This window comes from Oryzias latipes, chromosome 5 (genome assembly GCF_053564925.1).
Source record: "Oryzias latipes strain Hd-rR chromosome 5, Olatipes_Hd-rR_3.1".
Classification (NCBI taxonomy): domain Eukaryota; kingdom Metazoa; phylum Chordata; class Actinopteri; order Beloniformes; family Adrianichthyidae; genus Oryzias; species Oryzias latipes.
The window spans coordinates 3,233,424-3,250,036 of record NC_136241.1 but is presented as its reverse complement, the minus strand read 5'-3'; the positions used below and the strand labels follow the sequence as shown (position 1 = coordinate 3,250,036).

Genomic DNA, 16,613 nt, shown 5'->3' with positions numbered 1-16,613 from the left:
ATATATTGAAGGGGGAGGGGTGTGTGTACTAAGGGGGGTGCAGTTAAAATTGGCGAGTAGGGCACTAAGGGGACATCTCCTGATTACTCACAGTGATGTCCCCTCACCCTCCACACCAAGGGGCCCTAAATGTCTAAGGTGCGGTTAAAATTGGCGGGTAGGGTGCCAGGAGGACATCTGCTGCTTGCTTGCAGTGATGTCCAAGCACCCCCCCTACCAAGGACCCTACATGTCTAAGGTGCAAATAAAACCGAAAGAGGGGGGGCCCACTCCATACGGCAACCATAGGAGGGGGGCCACTCCCAAGTAGCCCCCCCCCAAGGCGCATCGCAGGCTAGACCCCCCACCCCCTCACCCTAATATGAGGTTATATAAGGAAGGGGGTAAGTTGGGGACAGCTGGTAGACTGTCCCCCGGTGGTCAAACAGCCGTCCCCCAGCCCACCCCCAGCAAAGGGGCCAGGGCCACCCAGCCCAGGGGCCCACCCCCGGAGGCGCCGACACCCCAGGCCCGGCACCACCCACCCCACACAGAGAGAGAGGAGCCAGAAAGCGTCGCCCCCCCCCGGAGCAAGCCCAGGCCCCCACCCCCAGACGCCGGCCCTAGAAGAGCTCTGGTCAGGCCTCGACGGGACCGAGGAGGCCAACCGGCCGAGGCAACCACTGATTGCCTCAGCGGAGACCCCGACCCGCTAGCCCCCCCGACCCGTACTAATAATGGCCCCCCCCTCCCCCCCAGAACGCCCCCCCACAGGACAGGGCCGACAAGCCCCCCACCCCACCCCACCCCAGACCCCGCAGCCGAAGCGGGTGACACCCAGAGCGACCGGGGGCCCCGAGAGGGTTGTCCCGTCCCGCCCCAGAGCCAGGGAAGGGCCGATCCCAGCCCCAGGCGCAGATGGGCAGCCCATCCGGCGCCGCTGGGCCCCCCCCACCCGAGCAGGGCCCCCCGCCAACCCCCCCCAGCACAGGCAAAGGGACCACCCCCCCAAGCCAAGCCAGACCACCACCCCACCCCCCCACCACGCACCCCCACACCCAAGCCCAGAGGACCACGCAGCGCCCCAGCCCGCCCCACCCAGGCACCGGACCCGACCCCCGACCAACGGAGCCCCCCACCGCCCCCGCCAGGCACCGGAAGCCCCGACCCCCACCCCAAACCACGGCAGAAGGGCAAGGAGCAGCGACGACCAAGCCCCCCACCCCCTAAGTCATGGAGTCAACCACAGGAGACCAGAGAGATTGAATTCTTTCAAAGTTACTTGAGCTTTGGGCTGACATTTTTTCCAAGCTGATATGATCAAACAGCAGATTTCTGTGTTGACTTATGTTTATATTTTTCTTGTTTTTCCAATTTATTAAAATAGTTTTTTTGGCAATACAAAGAGTTATGAAAATGATAGAAGCTAATCCTTCTTCTCTATCGATGGCACTCATGTCACCAAGCACACAAAATGACGGTGAGGCAGTGATTGAAACCTTAAGCCAGACTGATAAATCGGCACATACCTGCTGCCAGAGAGCCTGGACAGGAGTGCAGAACCACAGTGCGTGCATGTAGCTGTCGGGTAGATTATTATCACAGTGCTCGCAAATGTCTGAGTTACTGAGACCCATCTTGAACATCCTCTGTCCAGTGTAGTAAATTCTGTGAAGAGTTTTGAGATGGATTAGCTGCAGATTTGGACTTTTTGTCAGTTTAAAGGTGTTTAGACAAAGTTCTGACCAGAAGCTTTCATCTGTGTTGATGCTCAAATCTGCATCCCATTTTTTTGTTGGAAGGGCAATATTGTTATCTAAATTACATAAAAGTTTGTATATTTTGGAGAGAGTTCTATTCATTGAAAAATTAATCAGAGTGGTAACTACATCTGGTAGCTTTAAATCGTCGTCTTTAATTTTATACTTTTTAGTAATACTTGATTTAAGTTGCTGATATTCCAAGAAGTTATTTATTCCATGTTTGTCTTGAAGTTCCTGGGGGGTTATGAATCTTCTATCAATAATTACGTGCTCTAGTTGTTTTATGCCCCCTGCTTGCCAAGCTGGGAAGTGAATCATTTTTTTGTTAATAAGGATGTCCGGGTTGTTCCAGATGGGTGTCATTCCATTAAAAAATTAAAAAAATTTCCATTAAAAAATTCTGAAAAACACTCTCAGAAAGAATCTTAATTCTTCTGAAATTACTTAATTAATAAAGTAAAACCCTATCAAAAATGTTTTGACTAATAAAAATCTGTGTCACTCATCAACAATTCTCTTCCTTCCAAAGCTTTTGTTCAGACTTTTTTCCTAATGAAGCCAGTCCTTTGCTTTTACAGAATTAGTGTGACGGTGATCATGAAATGATGTCATTTATTGGTTTTAATTAATACGTAATATTAATTACATTAATATTACGTATTAAGTAGGAAGCAAATCTTGAAATGAAACCCATGTTTCATATTTTCTGTTACCAATCATAAAACAGAAACAAACATGATTAGTTAAAAATATGAAAACTCTAAAGTCAACTTAACTCATAACTCAAAGAGATTGATTCAAACAAAGAGCAAAAGTATCAAAACCTTTAAAGAATTTAACATTTTAATGGCAGATTTCAACATGCAAATAGTGAAACAATAGTTTTATTGACACAAAATGAAACCTTAGCTTAAATGTCTAATAACAAGCAAACACCATGCAGCTATAGTGTCGTGTCTTTCAGGTGAGATGTTTTGAAAGATTTAAAATTGCTTTAATTCCCACTCCGATCATCTATTTTCAAAGCGTTCCCTCGTCTTTTAATGAGGATTCTGCCGTCTTTAGACATAGAAAAACCTCTTAATCTAGAAATACAATTTTAACTTTCTTTGTAAACATTCTCAATCAGAAAAATAGCAAAAGAACATGTTAAACACAATTTTCATCAGAGTGGGACTTTAAATCACAACTCCAAGTTTTCCTGACTTTGCAGATGTTTTTGAGGCTCATAGATGACCGTCTACTCTGGTCTAGGATCAACCAAAGCAACAAGAAGTTTCCTGTCCAAAATTAATTATTTTGGGGCCCCTTTCTATTCTACATACTGGTCTCAATGAACAAATAAATAAAACTCACAAGTATATTTTTAGTTTGAAGTATCTTTATGTAATAACAAATGCAAAAAAAAAGTGATATAACATCAGAGCTGCTCTGTCACTCCATGACAATAAATAGTCTTTTACTGCAACATAACGATGCGGGACAGGACGCCAGCAGGTTCTTTGCCGTCGCCGAGCGCTGCACGGAAGCCTTCTTGTTGCCGAGCTTTTGCTACTTTTGCCAGGGACTGGAAGGTCCTGGGTTCTGTGATGGCCAGATCGCTGATCACTCGTCGGTTGAGCTGAACGCTGCTCTAAATGGGGGGAAAGCAGAGTGAGCTGCCGGCGGAAATGCCACAGTGGCGTGCTGAGAAAACGAAAACGCCACCTTTGTGAGGTTGTGCATGAGGGCAGGATAGGTCATGCCGTGCTCCCGGGTCGCTGCTGCGATGCGCGTGATCCACAACTGCAGAAACGAGAAACGCATTCAAACCAACATTTCCTGCTTCTTGTTTTGTCAAAACAACAATTTGGCTTTCTGCTAGTATTGATGCAAAATATATCACCAACAAGATTAAGCTGAAGTAAGTGCACAATAAAGCTCCATAAGGAGTTTTCAGGGGGAAAACCTAAGGGTAACAAGGAGCTGTTTTACCAAAAGCCAAGTTCCATGACCGGGGTTCGGGCCACCGAGGCACCCGCCTTTGACTGCCACCCAAGCCGCATTGCACCGGCCCCTTTTGAGGTCTACTATGGGCGGTGGGCCCATGGGGGATTGGTCCCACGTTGTTTCTTCAGGCTGAGCGCGACCGGGGCCCGTAGGGAGGGCTCTGGTCACCAGGCCCAACCCCAGGCCTGGCTCCAGAGTGGGGCCCCGGTAACACCAACCATAACTGAGTCCTTGATTTTTCTTCTCATCTGAACCGATCTTTGTCTGACTCGTCCCCCAGGACCCGTCTACCATGGCAGACCCTACCAAGGGCAAAAGCCCCAGACAGCTTAGCTCCTGGGATCACTCGAGCTCTCAAACTCCCCCACCACCTTAAGGTGGCGGTTCACAGGCATCTGGTCCGGATGCCTCCTGGACGCTTCCCTGGGGAGGTGTTCCGGGCATGTCCCATTGGGCAGAGGCTCCGGGGAAGACCCAGGACTCTCTGCTGGTCTGGGAACGCCTCGGTGTCCCCCCAGAGGAACTGGAGGAAGTAGCAGGAACGAGGGAAGTCTGGGGATCTTTGCTTAGACTGCTGCCCCCACGACCCGGTCCGGATAAGCGGAGGAAGATGGATGGATGGATGGATGATGATATTCATAATGAAAGTTAAGATGGTCTAAAAACTTCACAAAAACTTTGGAAAACTTCAAGAAACTTTAACAGAAAAAAGCTGAATGGACATTAGTACAGGTGTAGTGGGTTCGTACCGTCCTCATGTTGCGTTTCTTCAGTTTTCGGGATTTGGTGGCGTAAACGAACGCCCTCCTGACAGCCCGCACGGCCAGACTGTAGCAGCGGTTCTTCCGGCCCCTGAAGTGCTGTTGGACGGCGGGACGTTAATACACAATCTCAAACCAACGCCGTCGTTTAGGTCCACACGAAGAGTGCACTAGCAGGACGAGTTAAATGTATATCATAGCCTACACCATTTGAACAGACCAACGGAGGAAGCTCCAGGAAATAGTCACCCCCTTACCCGAGCATGTTTGAGAAGATCTTGGACCTTCCAGAACCGGTCCGGTCCACGGTTACGGATCCAAAGGGGCAGTGTTAAAAACACCATGATTGTGTATTTGCTCGTTCACCCCACTGCTGCCTCTGTCGGCATTCAAACGACCTCAAAGAAGCCTCACGTGCGCACACCGCGGTTCACGCGCCGCAGCAATTTAGCAAACGGGACCAAGGGGTACGTTCGTTTTCAACCCCGCGTTAAAAATAGTTTGCGTGAGTGACGGGAAAAAAAATAACACAACTCCTCAAAATCTGGATTTAAAGAAGAAAAAATATTGACAAAACGCTGCAAACTATTTAAAGGTGAAGTCAAGTCAACCTATTAAACCGTTAACACGGAAAACAAAGAATTAACATCCGGGTCGTGAATTAAAAAAAGAAAAACTTTATTGTAAACGCCACCAGATACAGCAGAAGTATCAGTAGTGCATTAATACGAACATATGAACAAGGATGGAAAATAAAAAAAGATATAATAAAGTTAAAGAAAGTGCCAGGAGGTGAAAATGAATAAATAAATGCAGAGAATGGGTAAATTGATAAAACTTTACCATTTACCAAGTTTAACATTCTAAATAACTTTACAAATTTCAAGACATTTTAAAGCTTTTTTTAATATCTCGTTCTATATATAGTCTGACATTAACCACAAATAAAAAAACATTTAGGATTTTGTTAGAAATGTTACATTTATAAATGTAAAATCTGCAGGAGTAGGAACAAGTTTAGAAAGAGAAATGTAAAGAACACATTCCTTTGTTGGTGAAACTAAGCCATACAATACATGTTTCCCAAACTAAGAAATGAAAGTGTAAATGTGCAACAAAAGAAGTCACAGAAAATTTGCCAAAAAGGTCCAGAAAAGGGATAAAGCCCCAAATAAGCCCTGTCATCTACCTGCTGCACAGATGCTTTTCCCATCTAGATGACACTGGTAGCACTGTGAGAGTCATGTTCTTTGACTTCTCCAGTGCTTTCAACACCATCAAACCATCACTGCTCAGGGGGAAGCTAGAGGGAGCTGGAGTCAACAGTAGCCTGGCTGCATGGACCATCGACTACCTCTCCAACAGGCCGCAGTATGTGAAGCTTCATGACTGTGTGTCTGATGTGGTAGTCTGCAGCACTGGGGTACCACAGGGTACTGTGCTCTCTCCTTTCCTCTCCACCCTGTATACATCGGACTTCACACACAACACTGACAGCTGCCACCTCCAAAAGTTCTCTGATGATACAGCCATTGTTGGGCGGATATCTCAGGGAAACGATCTGGAGTACCTGGAGGTCATCACCAACTTTGTGGACTGGTGTGCTCTGAACCACCTGCACATCAACGCCAGCAAGACGAAGGAGGTGGTGATCGACTTCAGCAGGAAACCACATCTGACTGCACCGGTGAACATCCAGGGCTTGGAGGACTATAAATACCTGGGTGTTCACCTAAACAATAAACTGGACTGGACACACAACACAAATGCCCTGTACAAGAAGGGCCAAAGTCGTCTCCACCTGCTCAGACGACTGAGGTCCTTTGGGGTGTGCAGGACACTGCTAAGAACTTTTTATGACTCTGTGGTGGCTTCAGCCATCCTTTATGCAGTGGTCTGCTGGAGCAGCGGAAGCTCGGAGAGAGACAGGAAGAGACTGAACAAGCTGGTCAGACGGGCCGGCTCTGTCCTGGACTGCTCCCTGGACTCCATCGAGGAGGTGGGTGAGAGGAGGATGTTAGCCAAGCTAACATCAATCATGGACAACCCCTCTCACCCACTGTACCAGACTGTTTTAGACCTCAGCAGCTCCTTCAGTGGCAGACTGCTGCACCCACGATGCAAGAAGGAACGCTATCGCAGGTCCTTCATCCCAGCTGCTATCAGGCTGTTCAACACCAGCCTAAGTAAATAGTTTTCATAGTTTTTGTTTTTTATTCACTGTACAAAAACTGTATATACAGATGACCTCTATATAACTGCACATCTCTTTCCCTGTTTATTTATCAGAACACTCTTACTTTTGTATATATTCTTTCAAATGTGTGTCTGTCTAACTTGTCATTACTGTCTGTACATACTTGTGCCAAACTCCATGCTACTGTGACAAGGAAATTTCCCATTCGTGGGATTAATAAACAAATCTAATCTAATCTAATCTAATCTAAATAAAGAGTAACTGTTAAAAATGTACATGTCAATACTGGGTTTAAAGTTTCAAAAATATGTTTTTGCAATATAAATCTGTGTGAAATTTAGTAACACATGTCTTGTATCTTATTGGAAAAAAAGCAGTAAAAAGGTAAAAGCCAGATCTTTTTCCAAGATAAATCAGCTACATATTGTTTCCAATATGAATAATGTGGCGACGTTATAATATTTTTCTGAAAAGGTGTTTTTAAAAAGGTGTTTTATTACTTTTCCTAGAATGGGATGTAAAACTGATTTTTACCAATAGTTGATAGTGACAGAGAAATATTTAAAGTGAAAGATTGAGGGACCAGTTTTTGACTAAATAACAAACAGTACAGACCAAAAGTTTGGACACACCTTCTCATTTAAAGAGTTTTCTTTATTTTCATGAATATGAAAATTGTAGATTCACACTGAAGGCATCAAAACTATGAATTAACACATGTGGAATTATAGACATGACAAAAAAAGTATAAAACAACTGAAAATATGTCTTATTCTAGGTTCTTCATAGTAGCCACCTTTTTCTTTGATTACTGCTTTGTACACTCTTGGCATTCTCTGGATGAGCTTCTAGAGGTAGTCACCTGAAATGTTTTTCACTTCACAGGTGAGCCCTGTCAGGTTAAATAAGTGTGATTTCTGGCCTTATAAATGGGGTTGGGACCATCAGTTGTGTTGTGCAGAAGTCAGGTGGATACACAGCTGATAGTCCTACTGAATAGACTGTTAGAATTTGTATAATGGCAAAAAAAAAGCTGCTAAGTACAGAAAAACGAGTGGCCATCATTACTTTAAGAAATGAAGGTCAGTCAGTCCGAAAAATTGAGAAAACTTTGAAAGTGTCCCCAAGTGCAGTCACAAAAACCATCAAGCGCTACAAAGAAACTGGCTGACATGTGGACCACCCCAGGAAAGGAAGACCAAGAGTCACCTCTGCTGGGGAGGATAAGTTCATCCGAGTCAGCAGCCTCAGAAATGGCAGCTTAACAGCAGCTCAGATTAGAGAGCAGGTCAATGGCACACAGAGTTCTAGCAGCAGACACATCTCTACAACAACTGTTCAGAGGAGACTGTGTGAATCAGGCCTTCATGGTAGAATATCTGCTAGGAAACCACTGCTAAAGAAAGGCAACAAGCAGAAGAGACTTGTTTGGGCTAAAGAACACAAGGAATGGACATTAGACCATGGAAATCTGGGCTTTGGTCTGATGAGTCCAAATTGGAGATGTTTGGTTCCAACCACCGTGTCTTTGTGCGACGCAGAAAAGGTGAACAGATGGACTCTACATGCCTGGTTCCCACCGTGAAGCATGGAGGAGGAGGTGTGATGGTGTGGGGGTGCTTTGCTGGTGACACTGTTGGGGATTTATTCCAAATTGAAGGCATACTGAACCAGCATGGCCACCACAGCATCTTGCAGCAGCATGCTATTCCATCCGGTTTGCGTTTAGTTGGACCATCATTTCTTTTTCAACAGGACAATGACCCCAAACACACCTCCAGACTGTGGAAGGGCTATATGACCAAGAAGGAGAGTGATGGGGGGCTGCACCAGATGACCTGGCCTCCACAGTCACTGGACCTGAACCAAATCCAGATGGTTTGGGGTGAGCTGGACTGCAGAGTGAAGGCAAAAGGGCCAACAAGTGCTAAGCATTCTGGGAACTCCTTCAAGACTGTTGGAAGACCATTTCAGGTGACTACCTCTGGAAGCTCATCCACAGAATGCCAAGAGTGTAAAGCAGTAATCAAAGCAAAAGGTGGCTACTATGAAGAAACTACAATATGACATATTTTCAGTTGTTTTACACTTTGTTATGTATATAATTCCAAATGTGTTAATTCATAGTTTGATGCCTTCAGTGTAAATCTACAATTTCATAGTCGTGAAAATAAAGAAAACTCTTTGAATGAGAAGGTGAGTCCAAACCTTTGGTCTGTACTGTACATATTCCATGAGATATTGTACCAAAGACTTTAGAATATTCTCCTGGAGTAATTGGGATTTTATATTTATAAAGGAATTCAACAAAAGAAAAAAATACTTTTTGTTTATAAAGAGTCAATCAAAACAAAACATTTTTGAAATCAATAATCAAGGAATTGAGATTTACATTAATGGAGATATCCTTGTTGTTCAAGATTAAATTACTGGGCAGAGAAGTTGTGTTTGTCAATGAGAAATCATGAGAGTAAAGCAGATCATGTGACTGGGAGCAACATATACATAAAATTATACTGTAAAAAAATGACAACACCAAGTTGGCAAATAGTATGATATGGGGCTGCATAGTAAGGGACTTCTGAAAATGTCCAAATCAATTCAGTTTAAAAGTGGACATAAGAAAACACTTCAAACAATTTACTGGCACATCAACTATTAACATTTACAGTAAATAGAAATAAAAGTTTTAAATAACTTTACAAGGATAAGGTCTCTCATATCTTAGTTATGGAAACATGTATTCTTTGGCTTTCACCAACAAAAAATTACCGCCGTTTACATTTTTTGAATGTATAAACTTGTACCTACTCCTGGCTAAATTTTACATTTATAAATGTACACATTTTAATGACATTTAAAAAAAAAAGTTAGGATTTTATCCATAACTAAGATATGTGAGACCTTATCCTTGTAAAGTCAACATCTCCAAGAAAGACTTAATTGATTTATGCACTATCATCTGTGAAGGATGAATACATGTTTTAGAGATTGTAGGCAGAAAAGAATAGTTAAGTATTACAAATCTAGGGTCCAGATTATTGTTTAATTTATGCTGAAAGTTTTTTATATTGCTTACATATGTGTACATTCTTTTTTTTATCTTTGTTTTTGTGAGGAGCTGTGCATTGCATCTTTGTGTGGTTGTGTCAGCGAGAGTTTTGTAATGATTATATTTCATTTGAAAAAACAAAAAAAGGAGCAGTTAAGTAAGCAGGGACACGCTGGTTACCAAACCATGCCTTTCTGCGCTGACGCGTCACGCAGCCGCGGTGGATGCTGGGAAAGCAAGACTCCGGAGGTCAGTCAGTGCTAAAGCGCAGATGATCATGTCGGTTGCGGGATTGACGTCCTTGAGACGCTGCGGCGTTTTAGTTCTACGCTCCCCTGCGGGTCTGGGGGTGAGTATGTCCTCATAGACAGACACAACATTTCCTTTGTACTTTCTGAATCTTAATAATTTGTTTGAGACGAAAAGATTCTGACCGCTACTCCGGTTACGTCACGGCGTTTAGTGGCTAGCATGTAGCCGAGTCCGTGTTAGCTTACGCTTTCAGTTACAAAACATGTCATTTGTCGGTGAACGTAACCTCAGAAACCGGTCAGAGAGCTTTGTGCAGTAACGGAGATGTTTTTGTCTGAAAGTCACTCTTTAAAGCTTCCTCTCGAGATGTTTTACTGCTGTTTTCTACAGTTCAGGTCATTTTCGGGGTTTAAACAATTCCAACTGAGATCTCAAGATTCTTCTCGAGCTAATCAAAACGATTGAAACCTAATGTTAGAGATTCACCTCTAAGTCCTAGTTTTTGTGAATCATTTCAACGGATGTATTTAAACGAAATCCTCTCATAATTGAAGGCATAAACTAAGTCCAATGTTGAAAAGAATGAACTGAAAGAAGGAACCACACAAGCCAACATTTTCTAAGGTCCAGAGACAAAAGTTGATGACCACTAATAATGATAGAGCTTCTAATTCTGAACACAGAAATAAATAAAATAGCCCAATGGACCTAAAAATAATAAAGTTATTAATAGTTTACGTCTTGCTGATCTCCTTTGTTTTATGGATAGAAAACAAGGGGAAAACTTGGTAATCTTACATTTAAGATACACCAACAACAAATCCCTGTACAAATGAACAAATACTAAAACACAACTGGAAATCACAGAACCATTTACAGTCCTGAAAAAAAAAAAGAATTAAAAAAAGCAAATGACCACATACCGAATTACAAAAGCTACCCGATGCAAATGACCAAATTCAGAAACACAACGAAAGCGGATACACTGCTTCTCACAAAAAGGAATGTAATATAAAACCAATCGTGAATGGTTTTTAAGTTATTTATTACTGTTTTCTTTGTGTGGAAAGTGTAAAATGTAAAAAATCATACACGATTAGTTCTATATTACGTCACTTCCAGGATTCAGGACGTTCCCTTAGAAACCGTGGCTCCGCTTTTGTTGTTGTGTTTCTGGATTTGTTCATTTGCTTTTTTGTTTCAGGACTCTGTCATTTAATTCGTGATTAGCTGTTGTGCTTCCATATTTGTTCAATTCTACTGGGATCTGTTGCATCTTAAATGTAAACGTGTTTTGCACCTCTTGGCCACCGTAGTTTTTGTCTGTTTCGATCTGTGCGCTAAACACCATCAATTTGTCACAGGACATTATTTTGCAATTTTAAATGTTTCTGTTAAAGATCGTTCATTTTATGTTATTTAATGCTTTACGTCTGCTGAGTGCAGTTTATCATTTGTATTAAGGGCTCGAACCCGTGACCCCTCACTGATATGATTTGGGACTCGGGTCTGCAATGACGAACGTCGCGCGTTTTATCAAGTTTCCTCAAAGTTTATGGGACCTAATTGATCTTGTACCTTTCACCAAGCTGTGAAATTGATCCAAAGTCACGAGAAAGCTGTTTGGCTCACAAATGGCCGCTATAGGTCCACTGTACCTTGTTCAAATCAAAGTAGAAGCTATCCCAGTAAGCACCGCCACGCATACGTTCAAACTTTTTTTATTTAACAAAAAGCGCTTTTCATACCTTGTGCAACACAAAATGCTTAAACATATAGAACAAACAAAAACCCACAATATTACAATAAAAACACTTTTCCCACTCCCCTCTGTTAAACCATACGACCTTTGACCTCACGCCGTACATTAACACAATACATTTTCCAACGCGGGAACAAAGTTCTTCAATGGCGAAGTGAGCTTCCACGAACGGTGTGTGCGGTGACACCCGGGGGTGTTAAACTGAAGCATTTATTGTATTCATAAAAGTAAAAATATCCTGTTTTAATAAACGTGCTGAATTTCAGGGGCATCAAATGTTTGTTTGTTTTTCCTGGGTACAGGTGGTGAGATGTGCCCAGACGGCCGCCGCCCCCGCCGCTCAACCCCGAATAAAGAAGTTCCAGGTGTACAGGTGGGACCCAGACACCCCAGGGGACAAACCACGCATGCAGACCTATGACATCGACCTCAACGCGTACGTATTTTAAATCTTAGTCTTGTTCTAATGTCCAACGTGAAGCTTTGAAGGAGAAAAATCATTTATGGTTTTATAGAAACCCAGAGATCTTTGGAGGAACACATTTTTAACTTGTTTAGTTGAATCTTATATTATCAAGGATTCATTTGTAAGATTCATTTTTTTGTTTTGTTGGTTTGAATGCACACTTCACCATAAGAGTTTTTGGAATGCTGACACTGCAAAAAACACCTCATCTGCTCCTTGTAGTCAAACTAGATGATAGTTGGAGGTTATGGCCGCTCACGGTCATGTAAATGTCCGTCTCCAGCATCAAACATGGTTGCAGGACAGAGACTAGTTCAGGATCTGCACATCTTTTGAGTAACTGTTAGACTGTCCCACTCTGATCATCTTTTGATTAAAGCATTCCCAGAGGTCTTCTAATGAGGATGATGCCAAAATTTAGCCAAAATTAAAACAAAAAAAAGTTCACTTTTCATTTTTTAAGATGTGGCTTCTGCAGAGCAGCAAAAAACAAAACACATCTCTCAGTTGTGGGTGAGACTTTTGATGTGGAGCAACCCCGCCCCCACTTTCCAGCACCCATCTCTCCCACTAGCTTACAGCCCCTCACACCCCCAAGCTAACATTACAGGTGCAACAAGTGGCGAGCAACATCTGAGCTATCCAGCCGTACAGATAAAATCCAGATTCCAGCTCAGGTAAACAAAAACGGTCATGAATCCGTTTGCATCAGAATGGAGCAGAGCAGGGAGCTCGTGGCCCGCTCAGCGCATCTACGTAAAAACTACAAGCTTTGTTCAACTGCAATTCTTAGTCTGCTCCTGATTCACAACAATTTGAATAAAGAAAAATCAGGAAATTTTCAGATGAATTTTCTTTATATATGTCCTCCATCACTAGGAAAATGCCAGCAGAAGACGTTAAAAACACCAAAAAGACCGTTTTGATTGGAGTGGGTCTTTAATTGTTCTGGTGGTGTTTAATTAATGTGATGTCATCGGTCAGGCAGACGCTGAGGCGTTGTCATAACGGAGAGCAGCAGTTAGATGTACAAGGTGTCGTCTGAAGCCGCTTTTTTCTGTTTCTTCTTCTGGTGATTTGACGCGACAATAAAAAAAATAAAACAGAAATCGTCTGCAAAAGTCTGTGTTTCTGTCTGCAGATGTGGACCTATGGTTCTGGACGCACTCATCAAGATCAAAAATGAGATGGACCCCACCCTGACCTTCCGCCGCTCCTGCAGAGAAGGTCATTCTCACAGTGACGGTTTCTGTGGCGCGATGGATCACCGTGCGGCCTTTGAGATGTTCTTTGTTTTCAGGGATTTGTGGTTCCTGCGCGATGAACATAAACGGGGGAAACACGCTCGCCTGCCTCCAGAGGATTGACCCCAACCTGAGCAAACCAACCAAAATCTACCCGCTGCCACACATGTATGTGGTTAAAGACCTGGTACCTGTGAGTCCACACACCCTTTAAAATCCAAAGCCAGCACGTTTGGGTTCACGTGTTGTGCACAAACTGTGCTCAGATATGTTTAAAGTGATCATAATTTCATGTTTAAGGGTCTAAATGAATTTAAAATAGTCTTTCTGCTGCTTTGAACAATAATGGGGGGCAAGCATTTTCAGATTTGACCTGAAATATCACTTTTTATAATTGTATAGAACATATTTAATAAAATGCCTTATGATTTGAACGTGCTGCTGCTTTTTTCAGGATATGAGCAACTTCTATGCCCAATACAAATCCATTGAGCCTTACCTGAAGAAGAAGGATGAGTCCAGGGAAGGGAAGGAGCAGTACCTGCAGTCTGTGGAGGACAGGCAGAAGCTGGTATTTCTCTGCTCCATGTTCAGTCAAAACGCCAAGACTTGATTGAGTTGTGTTGATGGTTAGAATCCCTTCCTTTTTGCCGAATAGGACGGGCTCTATGAGTGCATCCTTTGCGCCTGCTGCAGCACCAGCTGTCCGAGCTACTGGTGGAACGGAGACAAATACCTGGGCCCGGCTGTGCTCATGCAGGTGAGCCCAGGCCAGACGCTCACGGCTCAGTCAGCACCACAAACGGCAGAACACGTTCATATGTTTGTCCTGTCCCGCTTGGCAGGCGTACCGCTGGATGATCGACTCCCGGGACGAGTTCACAGATGAGCGGCTGTCCAAACTGCAGGACCCCTTCTCGCTCTACCGCTGCCACACCATCATGAACTGCACCCAGACCTGCCCCAAGGTAACCTGTCGGTGCTTTTAGAGGAGTCAGTGTGGGCCGTTTTCAGTGCAACACCTAAATGAACGTCCCTGTTGTCCTAGAAAACGACAGGTTTGTTAATTTAGGCTAAAAACAGAATAAGTAAGGGTTAGTGGCCTTCGAAGTGTGCATTATCAGAAATGAACACACAAGCCTGACGGTTCAGGCCGTTCTCCCACTTCTACCACAGTCACTTACAAAAGAAATAAATATTCAAACAGTTTTTAGGACTTTATTCTTGTTATTTTTTCACAAAAACAGACCATATTTTGAGTGGTGCAGTAGACAGTGCGCTGCTCTGACCTCGACTGCAGCAGCAAAGGAAAGTGAATGTTATGTTGATGGTCACGATGGGTTAAATAAAGCATCAGTTTAGAGAGAAAGTTCATCTCTTTCTGCTTGTTTTTGTCCAGATGATGAAGCTAAAGGTTGTTTTTAAGAAGCCGGCGCAGTGATACAAAACGTTTAGGTGATGTGACCGGAACTTCTTTTTTAGGCGTGCTTTTATCACTGTGCGTTATCACTTTTTAATGCACAACCAGGAGCCAATCAGAGACGAGTATTCACCCGGACCGTGGTATAATTATAATTAAGGAACGCTTTTACAACAGATCAAAGGATGATTGGAGTGGGGTTTGAAAGACCCACTCCAGACTTTTTGTGGAATAGTTCCAACAGAAATGTTCCTCTGAGTTGTAGGCGGGACCGTTGGCATGGGGGTAAGCCTGCCCTCATTTCACGTGATCCCTTTGCCTACACTCTCTCCCACTAGCTTACAGCCTCTCACAAACCCGACCTAACATTCAGCAGTTTGGATCCAGATTCCAGCTCAGGCGAGGAAAACGGAGACGTTCATGGATCCGTTTGTCTGCATCAGAATGGAGCGGAGCAGGGAGCTTCTGCAGATTGTGGCTTCTACGGAACAACTACAAGCTTTTCCCAACACCTTTTTTCATCGCTTCTAATTCACGTTTTCAAAAAAGGAATAGTCAGAAATGCAATTTTAATTGTCTTTATCTGTCCGCCATCATCAGAAAAATGCTATAAGGTTTACATTGTTTTCCTTTTTTGAAAATAAAGACATATCAAGTCGCCACCACACAAAGTTCCTTCTAACAGCATATTGCAATGAATTTTTTCTTGACAAACAGAATCTGTGTGGGTTCCTGCGTTTTACCGATGGTCTCATCCTGATTATAACACGTCTGTCCATGGAATCAAATCTTATCCTGTTTTTATTGTGTACACTTTGAAAATGTGTTAACATTGAGTTTGATGTGTTGAATGTGGAGCTCAGAATTCAGTGTGTTGTGTCTTTCAGGGCCTGAATCCTGGTAAAGCCATAGCTGAGATCAAGAAGATGATGGCCACATATAAGGAGAGGAAGGAGGCCGCCGCCTGAAACCCGTGTTGTTCTTCCATGAAATGACATGATTTAAATTATATACTGATATCAAGTGTAAATAATTGTGGTCTGATGGGCTGTGTGTGCATGTGTGTGGAACAAAATTGACATAAACGCACAACTCCAGGATGAATGGGGAGAGATTGTCGTATTATGTACCAGAACACAGACGTGCTGGTCTCAGCTGTTTGGTGGTTTGGAAAAGTTCATGTTTGCTTTGCGTGCAAAATGTTCTCTGCTTTCAGTTCCCAGACCCACAATATACATGCTGCATACAACTGATTTTGTTTTATTTGGAAATAAAGTCTTTAAATGCACATTTTTTCCCCCCTAAATTTTGTTTTTTGTTGTCATACAGGTTTGTGTCCAGTAGATGTCGCTAACGTGCAGAACTGAAAGCAAAGGCTGGCTCTTCTGACTGCAGAATTATTTCTGAACTTATTGCAGTTAAAGCCAGATCACCACAAATTTAAATGCAGTTTTACGTTTAAAGATTACAAAGATAAATATGCTCCTTAGTTTCTGAGGTGCTTTGCAAAAAGCCAGTAAAAAACAAAGTGGTGATCATTTAGTAATGATCAGAGCAATTACAAGTTCATAATTATAGTAAAAATGAATAAGGAACTGCCTCTTGACGGTCTATTAATGTATAATCTAATGTCGCAAAGCCAGAGCATCTGGAGAGGTGGAGGTTTGCTCTAGAAAAGGAAAAAGAAAAAGGTCAGCTGCAGCGAGACGGTGTCTGTGTGAGAGGAAC

General features: G+C 43.1%; 2 protein-coding genes across 2 annotated transcripts; one reads left to right on the top strand and one right to left on the bottom strand.

The window, feature by feature from the left end:
• Positions 1-3,105: 3,105 nt before the first annotated feature.
• On the bottom strand, positions 3,106-5,143 carry mrpl20 (mitochondrial ribosomal protein L20). Its single transcript, XM_004086098.5, has 4 exons — positions 4,750-5,143; positions 4,481-4,591; positions 3,450-3,527; positions 3,106-3,375 (listed from the first exon to the last, which is right to left on the bottom strand). The coding sequence occupies exons 1-4, from the start codon at positions 4,834-4,836 to the stop codon at positions 3,202-3,204; spliced, it is 450 nt and encodes a 149-aa protein (XP_004086146.1). The 5' UTR covers positions 4,837-5,143; the 3' UTR covers positions 3,106-3,201.
• A 4,786-nt stretch (positions 5,144-9,929) lies between these two features.
• On the top strand, positions 9,930-16,173 carry sdhb (succinate dehydrogenase complex, subunit B, iron sulfur (Ip)). Its single transcript, XM_004086099.5, has 8 exons — positions 9,930-10,090; positions 12,058-12,191; positions 13,363-13,448; positions 13,522-13,658; positions 13,920-14,036; positions 14,124-14,225; positions 14,311-14,433; positions 15,773-16,173. The coding sequence occupies exons 1-8, from the start codon at positions 10,013-10,015 to the stop codon at positions 15,851-15,853; spliced, it is 858 nt and encodes a 285-aa protein (XP_004086147.3). The 5' UTR covers positions 9,930-10,012; the 3' UTR covers positions 15,854-16,173.
• Positions 16,174-16,613: the final 440 nt, after the last annotated feature.

Bases quoted from the DNA above. Each gene is read 5' to 3' on its own strand.
- mrpl20 (XM_004086098.5), bottom strand. From the start codon at position 4,836: ATGGTGTTTTTAACACTGCCCCTTTGGATCCGTAACCGTGGACCGGAC. The intron at 4,592-4,749 runs GTAAGGGGGTGA...GCCGTCCAACAG, and splicing joins ATCTTCTCAAACATGCTCGG to CACTTCAGGGGCCGGAAGAA. The intron at 3,528-4,480 runs GTACGAACCCAC...TCGTTTCTGCAG, and splicing joins AGAAACGCAACATGAGGACG to TTGTGGATCACGCGCATCGC.
- sdhb (XM_004086099.5), top strand. From the start codon at position 10,013: ATGATCATGTCGGTTGCGGGATTGACGTCCTTGAGACGCTGCGGCGTT. The intron at 12,192-13,362 runs GTACGTATTTTA...TTCTGTCTGCAG, and splicing joins TATGACATCGACCTCAACGC to ATGTGGACCTATGGTTCTGG. The intron at 13,449-13,521 runs GTCATTCTCACA...CTTTGTTTTCAG, and splicing joins CCGCCGCTCCTGCAGAGAAG to GGATTTGTGGTTCCTGCGCG.